The sequence below is a fragment of the Labeo rohita genome, chromosome 12 (genome assembly GCF_022985175.1).
Source record: "Labeo rohita strain BAU-BD-2019 chromosome 12, IGBB_LRoh.1.0, whole genome shotgun sequence".
Classification (NCBI taxonomy): Eukaryota; Metazoa; Chordata; class Actinopteri; order Cypriniformes; family Cyprinidae; genus Labeo; species Labeo rohita.
In genome coordinates this window covers 1,872,501-1,887,620 of record NC_066880.1, presented here as the reverse complement: position 1 = coordinate 1,887,620, position 15,120 = coordinate 1,872,501, and the positions used below count along the sequence as shown (strand labels likewise).

General features: G+C 29.4%; 1 protein-coding gene across 1 annotated transcript in view; it reads left to right on the top strand.

The window, feature by feature from the left end:
- Window positions 1–15,120, top strand: part of vclb (vinculin b) — a 43,000-nt gene that overhangs the window by 10,287 nt on the left and 17,593 nt on the right. Inside the window, exons 2-6 of the mRNA XM_051123578.1 lie at window positions 5,892–5,962; window positions 10,626–10,776; window positions 10,874–10,982; window positions 11,178–11,300; window positions 11,766–11,926. Coding sequence (XP_050979535.1) covers window positions 5,892–5,962; window positions 10,626–10,776; window positions 10,874–10,982; window positions 11,178–11,300; window positions 11,766–11,926 — 615 coding nt within the window. The remainder of the gene's footprint in view (window positions 1–5,891; window positions 5,963–10,625; window positions 10,777–10,873; window positions 10,983–11,177; window positions 11,301–11,765; window positions 11,927–15,120) is intronic.

Genomic DNA, 15,120 nt, shown 5'->3' with positions numbered 1-15,120 from the left:
CATCTTGAGAAGACAAAAGCTATGTGTTTGTAAGAAACAAATCCATCATTAACGTCGTTTTTGGCTAAAATATGAGTTCATAATCCATAATAACGCTTCCTCCAGTGGAAAAAGTTAATTTTCTGTCGTCTCTCGTATCAAAATCCAGCCACATATTTGTTTAAAGCTGTTTTGGCTTGTAAACTGTGGTTGATCTGTGCAGATTTCTCTCCTGATTCAGACCAGATCACTTTTTCAGTGCGGGACGCGTTATTATGGATACTAAAAGACTAAAAACTAAAAACCTATTAAAAGATTAAAATAAATGTAATTAGAATGTATTTATTTAAATAAATTCCAATTATTAAATACACAAAAATTTTAAATAACTTAATAGAAATAACAAATAATAATACAATTAAGTTAAAATGAACTTAAATCTAAAATGTAAATAATTAAAATAATATTTTAAAGAATTTAAATTCATTAATTAAAACAAATAATTTAAAAGAATTAAAATTAATTATAATATATTTCAAAAATAAGTTAAAATGAACTTAAATTTAACTCAAGTTTTAACAAAATGTAAAAGAATGTAAATAAATAAAATAAACAAAAAGAATTGAAAAGAATTCAAATTTATTATTAATTCAAACAAATAATTTAAAAGAATTAAATTTAATGAACTAAAATAAATCAAATAAGCTTAATAAGATTAATTTACAAATTAATTAACAAAATTAAAATGAGAAAAAAAAACAGAATCCAGAAAAAAAATTGGGGGATTTTTTTCTTTTTTCTTTTTTTTTTTATTAATAATATTTAACTGTTAAAACATGATCCAAAAAATCAAAATGGGGGGAAATTTAAAAAAGTTAAAATGGAAAAATTTTTAGAAATTATGAGAATTTGAGAAAAAATAAAACACATTTTCATAGGATTTCATAGGGCCTCAAAAATGTCATTTTTTGTTACATTTTTAATTGTATAAATAAACAAATAATTCAAAAGAATTGAAACAAAAAGAAAAAAATTAAAATGAATGAACTAAATTAATGAACTAAAATGAATTTAAATGTATTTTTAAAAATAAGTTGAACTTAAATCTAACTTAAATATAAGAAATGTAAAATATAATAATTAAAATAAACAAAAACATTTAAAAGAATTCAAAATCATTATTAATTAAAACAAATAATTTGAAAGAAAATAAATGAATTAAAATGAATGAACTAAAAGAATTCAAATAAGCAAATTAATTCAAATGGTAAATATTTCTTGCCTTAGTATTTCCCCTGTAGTGCAACTCATAAATCTCACTCGCACATTATACATTGTTTTTGCATCTTTTCACTGAACTTGCATTTTATAAACAGTTTGAAGTTAAAATAGCTTTAAAATAGATTTGTTTCTTACAAACATACATTTTTTTCGTCTTCTCAAGACATTAATTGACGGACTGGAGCAGTGTGGATTACTGATCTGAATTATTGTGATGTTTTTATCAGCCGTTTTGACTCTCATTCTGATGGCACCCATTCACATCCATTGATGAGCACATGATGGAATGACACATTTCTTCAAATCTAATGAAGAAACAAACTCTCCTACACCTCAGATGACCCAAGGATGAGCACATTTTCAGCAAATTTTCATTTGCTAGTTGATTTTGAAAGTCCTCATGAAATGTTTTATATAGCACTAGTCTAATTTCCACCATGATGGGAGTTTTCTCTAGTCTCCTTTTACTCCAAATTTGAGAATTTTTGTGGTATTCGTTGCTGGAATAACTCAGCTCATTTTTAAAATAAGATAGTTGTGGATGATTGTGTTGTTTAATAGAGTTAAGTGTGTGAGCTCTTCAGCTCTGAGAGCTCTTTTCGCCGTGTGTGGAGCATTGAGAAGCGCAGACAAAGAGCCGTTTGTTAGCCGGACGCGAACAGACCGTCCTCGCATTTTCACGGCCGGACCGTCAGCTCTCCATGAAGCCTTTTATCGGCTGCTGTGAGCTGAAAGTGTCATAATGCGAGAAGTGACTTCATCATTAACGGATGTTTTTCAGCCTGAATGCTTCTCAGAAACTACGGCAGCGGCACAACTCTACTTCAGTATTGCAGCTTGCGTGAGGCCTTTAAGTGATGGTTCACCCAAAAGTTCAAAGTCTGTGTTCATTTACTCCCCCTCATGTCGTTCCAAACCCGTATGACTATCTTTCTTCTGTGGAAAACAGAAGGGGATGCTTTTAGTGTCGTAATGATTCCACTGAGTTCCAAAAATGACGAAAACGGCAGCGTGAAAGTAGTTCGTATGACTCATGTGCTATATTCAGAGTCTTCTGAAGTCATGCGATTGCTATGTTTGAGAAACAGACTTAAATGTAAAAGTTGTTCGCTGAAAATGGGTCGCTTTATCTCCTTTCTAGAAGCTTTTCAAGCTCATTTAATTGAAATAATGAGGTTTGAAATAATAGATGCCAAATCATATTTGAACTGAAGTTTAGTGCGAGTGAGATTTATGAGCTGCACTACAGCGGAAATATTAAAACAGGAACTATTAAAAATGTTGTTGAGTCATACAGTACGTATGTATTATGTATTTATGTTTTTATTTTAATTCAATTAATTATTTATTTATTTTTTTTAATTATTTACATTCATTTGTATGAATTTTAATTCTTTTAATTCTTTTAAATCCTTTTTTTATTTTTATTTCAATTTTAAATGATTTCTGTTAATGTTAATTATATTTAAAATGTATTTTAATTAATTCTTTTTCATTTAAATTTAATTGAAAAGTAGATAAAGTAGTAAATTTAATAATAGAAGAATATTGGCTAATTTTGATAAATTTTAATTAATTTAAATGTCATTAAAATTATTCTTGATTTATTTTAAGTTACATTTTTAAATGAGTTTTGTTTATAATAATAATACATTTTTACCTTTTATTTTAATGAACTAATTTTAGTGATTTTTTTTAAATTATTTAATTATATTTATAAAAGATTTTTGTTTATATTTGTTTATACTTTATTTTAAGTAATTGATTGAAAAGAATTTTTTTTTTTTACATTTTAAGTTAAATTATTTTAAATGATTTTGTGTATTTTAATAAGTTATTTAAATTTATTTTAATTAGTTTAAATACATTTTTTAGTTCTTTTAATTTTTTATTTTAAGTTCAGTTATTTAAAATCATTTTTGTCTCAATTATTTAAATGTATTTTAATTAATTTTAACGACTTGTAATTATTCAAATAATTTTATGTTTATGTTAATGTAGTTAACTAATTATTCCCATTAATTTTGATTTAATTATAATGCCTTTAAAATGATTCTTGATTTATTTTAAGTTACATTTTTAAAAAAAGTTTTGTTTATAATAATTAATTTTTACATTTTATTGTAATGAACTAATTTTAATGATTTTTTAAAATTATTTAATTATATTTATAAATGATTTTTTTATTAATTATTTTTTATTTTAAGTAATCAACTAATTTTTTATGTTTTAAGTTTAATTATTTTAAATTATTTTGTGTATTTAATGATTTATTTCAATTCATTTTAATTTGTTTAAATACATTTTTTTAGTTCTTTTAATTTTTTATTTTAAGTTATTTCAAATATCAAATTTATTTTAGTGACTTTTAATTATTCAAATAATTTTTAATTAATTTTAATTATTTATTTTAATTATTTTAATTTATTTTAATTAATTTTTTGTTTGTTTAATAACCTCAAAAAACATTCTAGAAATTTTGCAATAAATCTCCTTTTGTGTTCTACAGGAGAAATAAAACCATACCGTTTTAAAAAAGACTTGAGGGAGAGTAAATGACAGCATTTTCATTTTCGGGTGCGCTGTCTCTTTAAAGCAGTGCAGGACTAAACCTGTTCTTACCTGTCTGATAGGAATGGTGTAACATGACAGAGGCATCTGTGTGTGTGTGTGTGTGTGTGTGTCTCCTCCTGTTTTAAACACAAATGGCTGGTATGTGAGTGGTGTGAACTGCCAGGCACCCGTCACCGTTTCTATTTTAGCTGAGCAGCTCATACTAGAAGAACATACTGCTCTCTTTTGTGAGGAAAAGCAGACAGAGAGCGAGTGGAAAAACAGGGAATGTTCTCTGATCCGACGTCATCCGAAGCCTACAACTCAACAGAATTATGCTTATTAGTGGTATTACTAGTACTTATGCTCATAGCTAGAGTTAATGATATGAACAAACCTCCAACTCTTAAGTAGTAGTTGTCGTTGATTTGCGCTGAAAAGAGACCTGAGCCATATCAACAGACCAGAATAACACAGAGATGTGAAACAAGACTTATTTCGCTTTAGATTTTACGTCACATTGCAGAAGTAAAATGGGTTTCTAGTAGACTTTACCACACACACTTGAGTACTTGGTTTAGTTGCATCATGTTAAAATGGCATCGGTGAGCTAATTTTTGGAGAAAACGGTTAAACGTGGCCTCGAGTCTGAGCAAGAGCATATTGTCAACCCGCAGATGCTGGAGAAGAACCAAACATGAAGTCATCTGGATGACAGCAAACCTGCTCGTAGGAGCATGTGTGTGATTATCTGGAATTAAATACTGACTCAGAAGTGGAAATGCTGAATTGAGGCAGTGTTAAACGTCCTAAAGTGATCTTTATGGTCACATTAAACACACAACCAATGAACCGAGGACTGCTATTTTGTACTTTGCTTGAGACATAAATCAGTGTAATTATTGACTTGTTTATGTAATGACGTGTAGTTGATGATACAAATTTGCAACAGTTTAGTTGCAGTAAATGTTACGTTTATTAAAAGACCTTTTAAAATGTAGTAAAGAGAAATCAAACTGTTTGATATAAGAATGAAATTTTGATTTTTATTTTAATGCCATTTAAAATGATTTATTTTTTAAATATTTGTTTTTTTTAGTTAACTAATTTTAATCACATGTATTATTTAATTATTTTTTATTTATTTTAAGTTCAGTTATTTTAAATGGTTTTGAGTATTTTAATTGCGCAAATTTATTTTAATTAGTTTTAATACTTTTATTTATTTTAAGTTATTTCAAATTATTTTGCTTATTTGAATTATTTTATTTTAATGAATTGTAATTCAAATTATTTTTGAACTGTTGTGCTGAAATGAATCAAGCTTAATTTTAATTTTTAAAGTTAAATTTTTAATGATTTTTGTATATATTAATTACTTTTCAAATTTGTTTAATAAACTATGTTTAATGATTTTTAATTCTTTCAAACGATTTGTTTTAATTATTAATGGATTTTAATTTTTGTAAACTATTTTTATTTTAATTTTAGTTTAAAGTTTAGTTATTTAAATGATTTTTTTTTACATTAATTCTGATTCATTTTAATGCCATTAAACTTATTTTAATTTTTAAATTAGATTAATTAGGTTTTTTTAATTAACTAATTTTAATTACATGTATTACTTAATTATTTTTTAACTGCTTGATGTAAGAATGAAAACACAGTAAATGTAATTAAAATAATCAAGGCATGTTTTAAACAGAAATGGGTGATGATGGAAGTGAATCATTAAATCTGAGCTGAAATTAATTGCTGTTATTAAAAGAAATTTAACAAGTTTAATTGATTTTTTTTTTAAATTTATTTACTTATTTATTTATTTGCTTTACTTATTTCTTAATTTATTTGCTTATTTTCTTGCTTATTTTTAATTTAAAAAAAAAAAACATTCTGGAAATGTTTTTGAAAAACATTCCTTTGTGTTGCAGAGGGGAAATAAAGTCATATATTCTGAAAATCAAACTTACTATGGTCTTGTGCATTCAAATATTGTGCATTTTCATGTAGATGAGCCACGTGCTGTGTGCATGATTTATACATGTATTTATTGTGGATTTTGTGTGTGTTGAATGCAGGTGGGCAAAGAGACGGTTCAGACCACTGAGGATGCCATCATGAGGAGAGACATGCCGCCTGCCTTTATAAAGTAAGACACACACACACACTCTTTCTGTTGAAGGTAAAGGTCACGGACAACATGTTAAGTGTGTGTGGTGCTATGAATAATGGAGCTCAATTTTTTTTTGTCTGCATCAGCATTTTGTTTTAAATGAAAATCTATATGCAACTGCAACTGTGCAACTCTAAATGCTGCTTCTTTCATCTTTTTCTGTAGTTTTATCATTTGCATGCACTTATAAATGCATACATTGAATGCAATAGAAGTTGCTTTTGGATGAATGCATGCATGTAGATTTAAATGCATGTGTTTTCAGTTAACTCTATTGTCTGTGAATGTGTGTGTGTGTGTGTTTGTTGAGGGAGGAAGTGCTCTAATGCAGGTGTGTTGACTAATAAATCAGGTGCGGACATGCTAGAGCAGCTGCGCTCATGAGCAAACACAACTACACCTCCTGAGAGAAGCACAACTAGAGTTCTTCTACACGTGTTTTTGTCTCAGAACGCATACGAAGCCTCTGCATTACTCTTCAATTGTGGAAAAAAGCTGTAGAGTCTGTTCAGAATTATTGGTGATGTTCACACTGAAAATGATTTGCATCAACGAAGCAAACTTCATTTTCATGTACATTTTAAATGAGACTTGAGGCAACATGTAACAAAGTGATATGTAACAATGTAGCAAATGTCTGCATTACATCACTGCTCATTTGCATAAAAATGTGCTCATCTTAAAGGGACAGTTCACCCAAAAATGCCATGTTGTTCCAAAACCAAATGACTCCAGAAAGACATTTTAAATAATACACTCTTAAAATAGAGACTGACACTAAATATTTAAAAAGAACCATAAAATGTCCTAATAATATAGTCTTTTGCTGTTGCTGGTTTGTCTCATTGGTTGTATGTTTTGTGTAACAAAATGATCTTCTCAATCAAAGTCGTTTATTTGGTCTTATTGAACAAGTTAACTGTATTTCGTGCTTTAGGCTCATGAGTTTGAAGCTTTCCAGCTTCAAAAAGGACAAAAACACCACAAAAGTATCGTAAACGTCTTCTAAAATCATCAGTAATACTGAAAATTGTGAACAATTCAAGTCAAATGACTTGAACTGAATCAGTGAATCAGTTCGAATCATGAACAAATAATTCAACAAATGATTAAATGATTTAACTAAAAAAATAAATAACTGCTTCTCACAGTAAAATCCCTTCATGTCATTGAAAATAAAAGGCTTTTGGTTGATTCATCACTGCGAATGACTGTCAGTGTGTACGTCCCTCAGGAACAGTCCAGCAGATGGTAAATCTCCAGCGATTTGCACAAACATCTGCGTATCGCAGTGCTGTTTGGGGAATAACAAAATAAAATAAAGCAGGAAATAGCTAAAAATCGCTTGGAAATGTCCCGAACCATAAACCACCTCTAGACCAGCAGGGCTGGTTCACAGCGGTTTATCTGTTTGTTCGTATTTCGTATATTTGAGTTTGTTGTTGCACATTTCAGAGCCCACAGACATGCTGTTTACTCAGACGCTGTGTCATTCTTGTGGCTTAAATCTGATTTATTTACAATAATGATACGTTATACAAGTCTGAAAGCCTTTTCAGCTCTTTAGACGCTCCTGAATTGATCCTGAAGCTGCTTTGAGTCATACATGAATTCATTCTGCTGCGCTGAGTCAGGAGGAACGTATGGATTACTGGAAACACTGACACACATAATGGACAACCTGTGTTTCTCTCTAAATATAGTTGGTGTTCGTGTGTGGCCTGGTGCAGTAGTGCTGATTAAAATTCATATGCATTACTGTAACCTACACAAACACACACACACACACATACACTGTTGTGACCTTGCTGTCCTGACACACACACACACACACACAGCTGCGGTCTGTCCTGCCACAGAGAAATATAACACCAGTCTCCATTCTGCAACGACAACAAAACCCTCCTGACGACAGGCAGACACAGATGAATAGGGCATGAGTGAGTGTGTGTTTGTGTGTGTGTGGGAATTGGGGCCTAGTACGTCACTCCTACGTGATTTAGGTCTGCTGACTGAGAATAAAAAAGCATGCATGTGGGACAAACAGTGTTGGGGAGTGACTAAAACGAAAACTGAAAAATGCATACAATATAAAATCAGAACACTCATTGACCTTTTACATCCATTTTTATGCTTGCAAATGTAAACTTGAGCTTTGCTGTGACATTCTAAATTGTTGTTCCAATTTCTACTGGTATGTCACTGAGATAATGCTTTGCAAAAATGACTTGCATTGTGTGCATCGAATGTGCTGAATTATAAATATAATGTTTTCCTTTCCTTCAAATGTAGTTATGAATTTATAGAGGTGCATTACTCTATAAAAAAGTAATCTGAAAAATGTAAAAGATTTGAAATGCATTTATTTTATGCTAAGTATAGTTCAAGTCTAACATATTTACAGCTTGAGGCTTGTGCACAATGCACATTTCTTAATATTAAGCCTAAAATATGTTTTAATGTCAGTGTTGATGAGGATTTTATTATCTTTAAATATTTTGCATTTAAAGACGATATTATTTAAGTGTACCGCTTTAGAACAATAAAATATTCTAAGTGTATCTTCTGGATTTCTGCACAATTGAAGTATGTTAAGTACAAAATAAGTTGTTAAAATTTAGCAGACTTTAAATATACCAGTTTAGTATACTAAAAGTACAATTGCAAGGCATTTTTATTAAGTACGTAAGGTGAAAATATATTTGTAGTATACTTAGCATGAAATAAAAGTATTTTTAAAACATTTTAGTATATTTATTTTTCACTAGGATATAGCTGTGTATTTTCCAGATTGCTGATTATTTATTTTTAATAAAGGAAGGAAAAACAAATTATAAAAACAGTAAAAAAAAAAAAAAAAAAAAAAAAATAATATTTAAAATATTAACAATAAAATATTAAAATATTTCTAGGAAATGTACACAATTAATAATATTAAAAATATATATTTTTTGAAACATGATAATATATATAATAATATTTTTTTCATCAAGGATGCATTAAATTGATCAAAAGTGACACTAAAGACATTCTAATTTCTATTTCATATAAATACTGTTCTTTTGAACTTTCTATTTATCTGTGAATCTGTAAAAACAAAATGTATGATGGTTTCCACTAAAATATTGTGCAGCACAACTGTTTTCAACATTGATAATAGTCAGAAATGTTTCTTGAGCAACAAATTGGCAGCCCTGCTAAAAGCCAAAGGCATTCAGACTTGTGTAACATATCATTAGTGTAAATAAATCATATTTGAGCACAACACAACCACAAGAATGACACAACGTCTGAGTAAGCAGCTAATTAAAAAAAGTAAAAAGAAAAGTAAATAACATTTAAAATATAAACAATAAAATTGTAAAATATTTCTAGGAAATATACACAATAAATACACTACTGTTAACAAGTTCAGTAATATTTTTTTAAACAAAATTAATACTTTTTTCATCGTGTCAGTGAAGACATTTATAATGTTACAAAAGAGTTCTATTTCAAATAAATGCTGTTGTTTTCAACTTTCTATTCACCTGTGAATCCTAAAATAAAATGTAAGAAAGTTTCCACAAAAATATTGCGCAGCACAACTGTTTTCAACATTGTTAATAATCATAAATGTTTGTTGAGCAGCAAATCAGCATATTAGAATGATTTTTGAAGCATCATGTGACGCTGAAGACTGGAGTAATGATGCAGAAAATTCAGATTTGATCACAGAAATAAATTACATTTTAATAGATATTTACATAGAAACAGCTATTTTAAATTCTGATAATATTTCACAATTTTTACTGTGTTTTTGATCAAATAAATGCAGCTTTGGAGAGCATAAAAGAGATCTAAGTTGCTCATAAGATACTGAGTGTTAAACTTTCGATTCATCTGTGAATCCTTAAAAAAAGTATCATGGTTTCCACAAAAATATTGGGCAGCACAGCTGTTTTCAACATTGATAATGCTTAGAAATGTTTTTTGAGCAGCAAATCAGCATATTAGAATGATTTCTGAAGGATCATGTGACAATAAAGACTGGAGTAATGATGCTGAAAATTTAACTTTGATCACAGAAATAAATTTCATTTTAACAGATATTCACATAGAAACAGCTATTTTAAATTCTAATAATATTTTACAATTTTTACTGTATTTTTGATCAAATGAATGCAGCTTTGGAGAGCATAAAGGAGATCTAAGTTGCTCATAAGATACTGAGTGTTGAACTTTCTATTCATCTGTGAATTCTAAAAAAAAAATGCATCATGGTTTCCACAAAAATATTGGGCAGCACAGCCCAATATTTGTATAAACATTGATAATGCTCAGAAATGTTTCTTGAGAAGCAAATCAGCATAATAGCATGAGTTCTAAGGGATCTTGTGACATTCAAGACTGGAGTAATGATGCTGAAAATTTAACTTTGAATGCAGAAATAAATTTCATTCTAACAGATATTCACATAGAAACAGCTGTTTTAAATTCTAATAATATTTTACAATTTTTACTGTATTTTTGATCAAATAAATGCACCCTTGGAGAGCATAACTGAGATACTGATTGTTTATAGCTTCACTATCAGATGAATGTGTAACCAAAAGAAAGACTGTGACTAACTCTCTCTGTTTTGTCTTATTCTCTGTAGGGTTGAGAACGCGTGCACTAAATTGGTTCAGGCTGCTCAGATGTTAAAGGCCGATCCTTATTCTGTCCAAGCCCGAGATTATCTGATCGACGGGTCCCGCGGGATCCTCTCCGGCACCTCCGACCTGCTTCTGACATTCGATGAGGCCGAGGTATGATCCGTTTAAAACCGTTTAATGGGTTTATTCCTTTGGGCCTGACCTTGTGCATTAATACTGACGAAATCGCTGCTCTATGTCCTGATCTCAGGTTCGTAAAATCATCCGTGTGTGTAAAGGGATTCTGGAGTATCTGACCGTGGCTGAGGTGGTGGAGTCTATGGAGGACCTGATCACTTACACCAAAAACCTGGGACCAGGTATTTTAATATTAAAATACATTAAAAACAACACGAGTTATGTTTTATATGTAGTATGTGAAGCAGGATGTAGACCAATGAGATTTCACAGTGGGCGTGGCTTCACACTGTGATGTAATACGAGTCTTTTTGATGATGTGGATAATTAGGAGATCATTTATTTGCACTTAATGCTTTGTAAATGTTGCTTCACAGGCATGACGAAGATGGCTAAGATGATTGATGAACGACAGCAGGAATTAACGCATCAGGAGCACAGAGTCATGCTGGTCAATTCCATGAACACCGTCAAGGAGCTGCTGCCTGTTCTCATCTCAGGTCTGACCTCTGACCTCATAAATATACAGGAATTAATAGTTTTATTCATTAAGGATGCGTTATATTGCTCAAAAGTGACAGTAAAGACATTTATAATGTTGCGAAATAATTCTATTTCAATTAAATGCTTTTCTTTTGAGCTTTGTATTCATCTGTAAATCCAATATATGACATTTACACAAATATTGGGCAGCACAAGTGTTTTTAACAGTGATTGTAGTCAGAAATGTTTCTTGAGCATCAATTAGAATGATTTCTGAAGGATCATGTGACACTGATGACCAGTAATGATGCTGAAAATTCATCTTTGATCTTATAAATAAATTACGTTTTAACTGATATTCACATTGTAAACAGCTATTTGAAATTGTACAAATATTCCACAATTTTTAGTGTATTTTTAATTAAATAAATGCAGCTTTGGTGAGCGGAAGAGACTTTTAACATGTTTGTTGTTTAACGCAGGCATCAAGATCTTCGTAACGACCAAGACGTCTCAGGGTAAAGGTGTGGAGGAGGCTCTGAAGAACAGGAACTTCACCGTGGAGAAGATGAGCGCTGAAATCAATGAAATCATCCGCGTGCTGCAGCTCACGTCATGGGACGAGGACGCCTGGGCCAATAAGGTGTGTGAGAGGGCAAAGGTCACTGTGTGTTCATGTGCATGCATGATAAATGCACAGAGTGCAATTCACTGTCAGCTCACATGCATGCACGGATTTGTGGCGTTATATTATTTACTACACATTTTACATCACGCATGCATGCACATGCATTCTAGAGGTTTAAACATGAAAATTATATTGCAAAAGTACTAGATTTGAAGGGTGAAGTGTGTGTTATGAACTACTGTTTGCAAATACAGGTGTGTTGAATGTATTTGTTGTGCCTTTGTGTGTGTTGAGCTGGTTTCAGGTTTTCTGGCTGGATTTTAAGTTTTTGGTTGAAGTAATTCCTGAGATGGCTGGAAGTGGCATGTGCAAACAATAACAAGTCAATCCAGATCACTTTTGGACTAAAACATGCAGTGGAAATGAAGTTTGTTGCCTCAGAAGTTTGTTGCTTTGAGCTCACATGTTGCTGTAAAAGGGTAAGAATGATGCCGTTTGACGGGAACCTGGTTTCATTAGAGCTGCAGACACTGAATCTGGCTGATGCATTATTGCATGCATGAAAATATCAGCGTATTACACTTTTTAAAGCTTCTGGAATTGGTATGAATCAGTCTCACAAATACAGTCCATCCCAAAAAATCCAAAGAAATAATATTTGTCTTAAAGAAACAGAAGCAAGCTTTAGGGCTATCAACATTTAATGCATTGTGACAATTATTTTGCAATTATAACATTATTTTTATGTAATAATTGTATGGTAAAGGGAATTTATTTAATTTTACATTATGCAATATGCAGGGAAAATACGGTGTAAATTTTGAAAATAATAGTAATATTTTATGTAAATATAAAATATAAAAATAAATAAGTACATTTTTATGCATTGTTACATATTTACCATATTTTTTTTAAATTACTTTTATTCTTTTATTTTTATTCAGCATACTTTTTTTTTTTTTTTTTTTTTGTTTTTTTTTTAGTTTTTTTGCAAATATAATATATTATAAGTTTTTATGTAATAGTTTTATGGTAAAGTAAATTAATTTAAATTAAAATAAAGTGATTTATTTATATTATGCAACATGCAGGGGAAATACGGCATAGATGTGAATATATATACTTTTATTTATATATATATATATATATATATATATATATATATATATATATATATATATATATATATATATATATATATATATATATATAATATATAAATATATAAATATATAAAAAATATCTGATTTTATGCATTGTGACAAATATTTTCCACAAATTCGTATTAGTTTTATGTAGGGGACAAAAAAAATGTATTGGACATTTTAGTTTTTAGGTTTTTAGGTTTTTGTTTATTTTTTTTTTGTTGTTTTTTTTGCAATTATAATATTTTATCATTTTTATGTAATAGTTTTGTGGTAACAGGAATTCATTTATGATGTAAAATATTAAATTTAATTAAATTAAAAGCAATTATTGTCATGACAAGCATATTTTCACAAATTTTCATTACTTCTATGTAGGGAAAAAAGAAACATTCTTAGTGCACATTTTAGTTTTGAGTTGTTGTTTTTTTTTTTTTTGCAATTATAATATATTAGCATTTTTATGTAATAGTTTTGTGGTAACATGAATTCATTTAAATTCAAATAAAGTGTGATTTATTTACACTGTGCAACATGCAGGGGAAAACTGTGTAGATGTGAACATAATAATTATGTTTTTTATAAGCATAAAAATAGAAATAATGCAATAAATTAGAAATAATGCAAATTCCCATTGCTGTTACTGTATGTGGGGAAAAAAAACTTTTTTCTTACCATAATGTGTCTAGACATTTTAGTTTAGATTTGTTTGTAATTATTATATTATCATTTTAATGTAATATTTTTTCATAAAAGTAAATTTATTTCAATAAAGATACAACATGCAAGGGAAATTTGATGTAAATGTAAAAATAATAATTACTTTTTATAAAGATATAAGAAATATAAATAATGTCACAATGTTAAAAATCTTAACAGTTCTAAATAGTTTTCATTTTCTTCATTTTGTCTTCATAATTATAATTTTGGGGAAGAAATATTGAAGTTTTGTGAGATTTATTCATGTTTTGGGGAAGTGACCGTTTGAGGTTGAAAGTTAATGCTTTCAGATGTGGGTTTTATGAGAACTAGGCTTGCGGTTGTGGATTTTCTGTGTTTTTGTTTATTACTTTATTTATGCATTTCTCTTGTCTCTCGGTTGATCTTGTCAGTCGTTCTTGTTAAAATGTGTGCTTTGTTTCTCCTCTCTTGGTTTGTTTTCCCCCACTGTAGAAGGTAAGGATCTGTGCGCATGCTCGCTGTGTGTTAGCAGGTTTGCGCTCGGCCTCGCTTAAATGTGATCGGATTGAGAGTGAAATTACGGCTGGACGTTTGTCCCGTCGCTCGTGTGTGATGCTAACCGAATGGAGCTGCTCCAGGAGAAATGCAACGCAGTTTTATTAAATGAACTCACGTTTGTCTTTGCTTCCTTTTCCAGCATCAAGTCATCTCATTTATTTTTTTTTTTAATTGAGTATTTAAAGATGCAGTGACATGCAGCAGAAATAGTTTTTCTGTCATTTGATTTGCTCGTTATAGGTGTTAACCAATATGGCAGTTGATATGGCAGCAAGGCTGCATTTATTTGATTACAAATACAGTAAAATTTGTAAAAGTGTGAAATATTTTTGCAATTTAAAATAACTGTGTTCTGTGTGAGTATCTTGTAAAATGTAATTTTACAAAGCTGAATTGATGTGATCAAAGCTGAATTTTCAGCATCATTACTCCAGTCTTCAGCGTCACATGATGCTTCAAAAATCATTCTAATATGCTGATTTGCTGCTCAAGAAACATTTATGATTATTATCAATGTTGAAAACACTTGTGCTGACCAATATTTTTGTGGAAACGGTGATACATTTTAATTTTCAGGATTCACAGATGAATAAAAAAAATTAAAATAACAGCATTTATTTAAAATACAAATATTATAAATGTCTGACACAATTGATCAATTTTGATCATCTTTGATAAATAAAAAAAAATTATTTTTTGTTTAAAAAAATATTAATGCACTTGTGTATATATATATAATAAATATTTTTTTAAACAAAATTATATGCATTTATAAATTTAAAGAAAAAAAATATAAATTAAATATAAATAATATAAAATAAAATA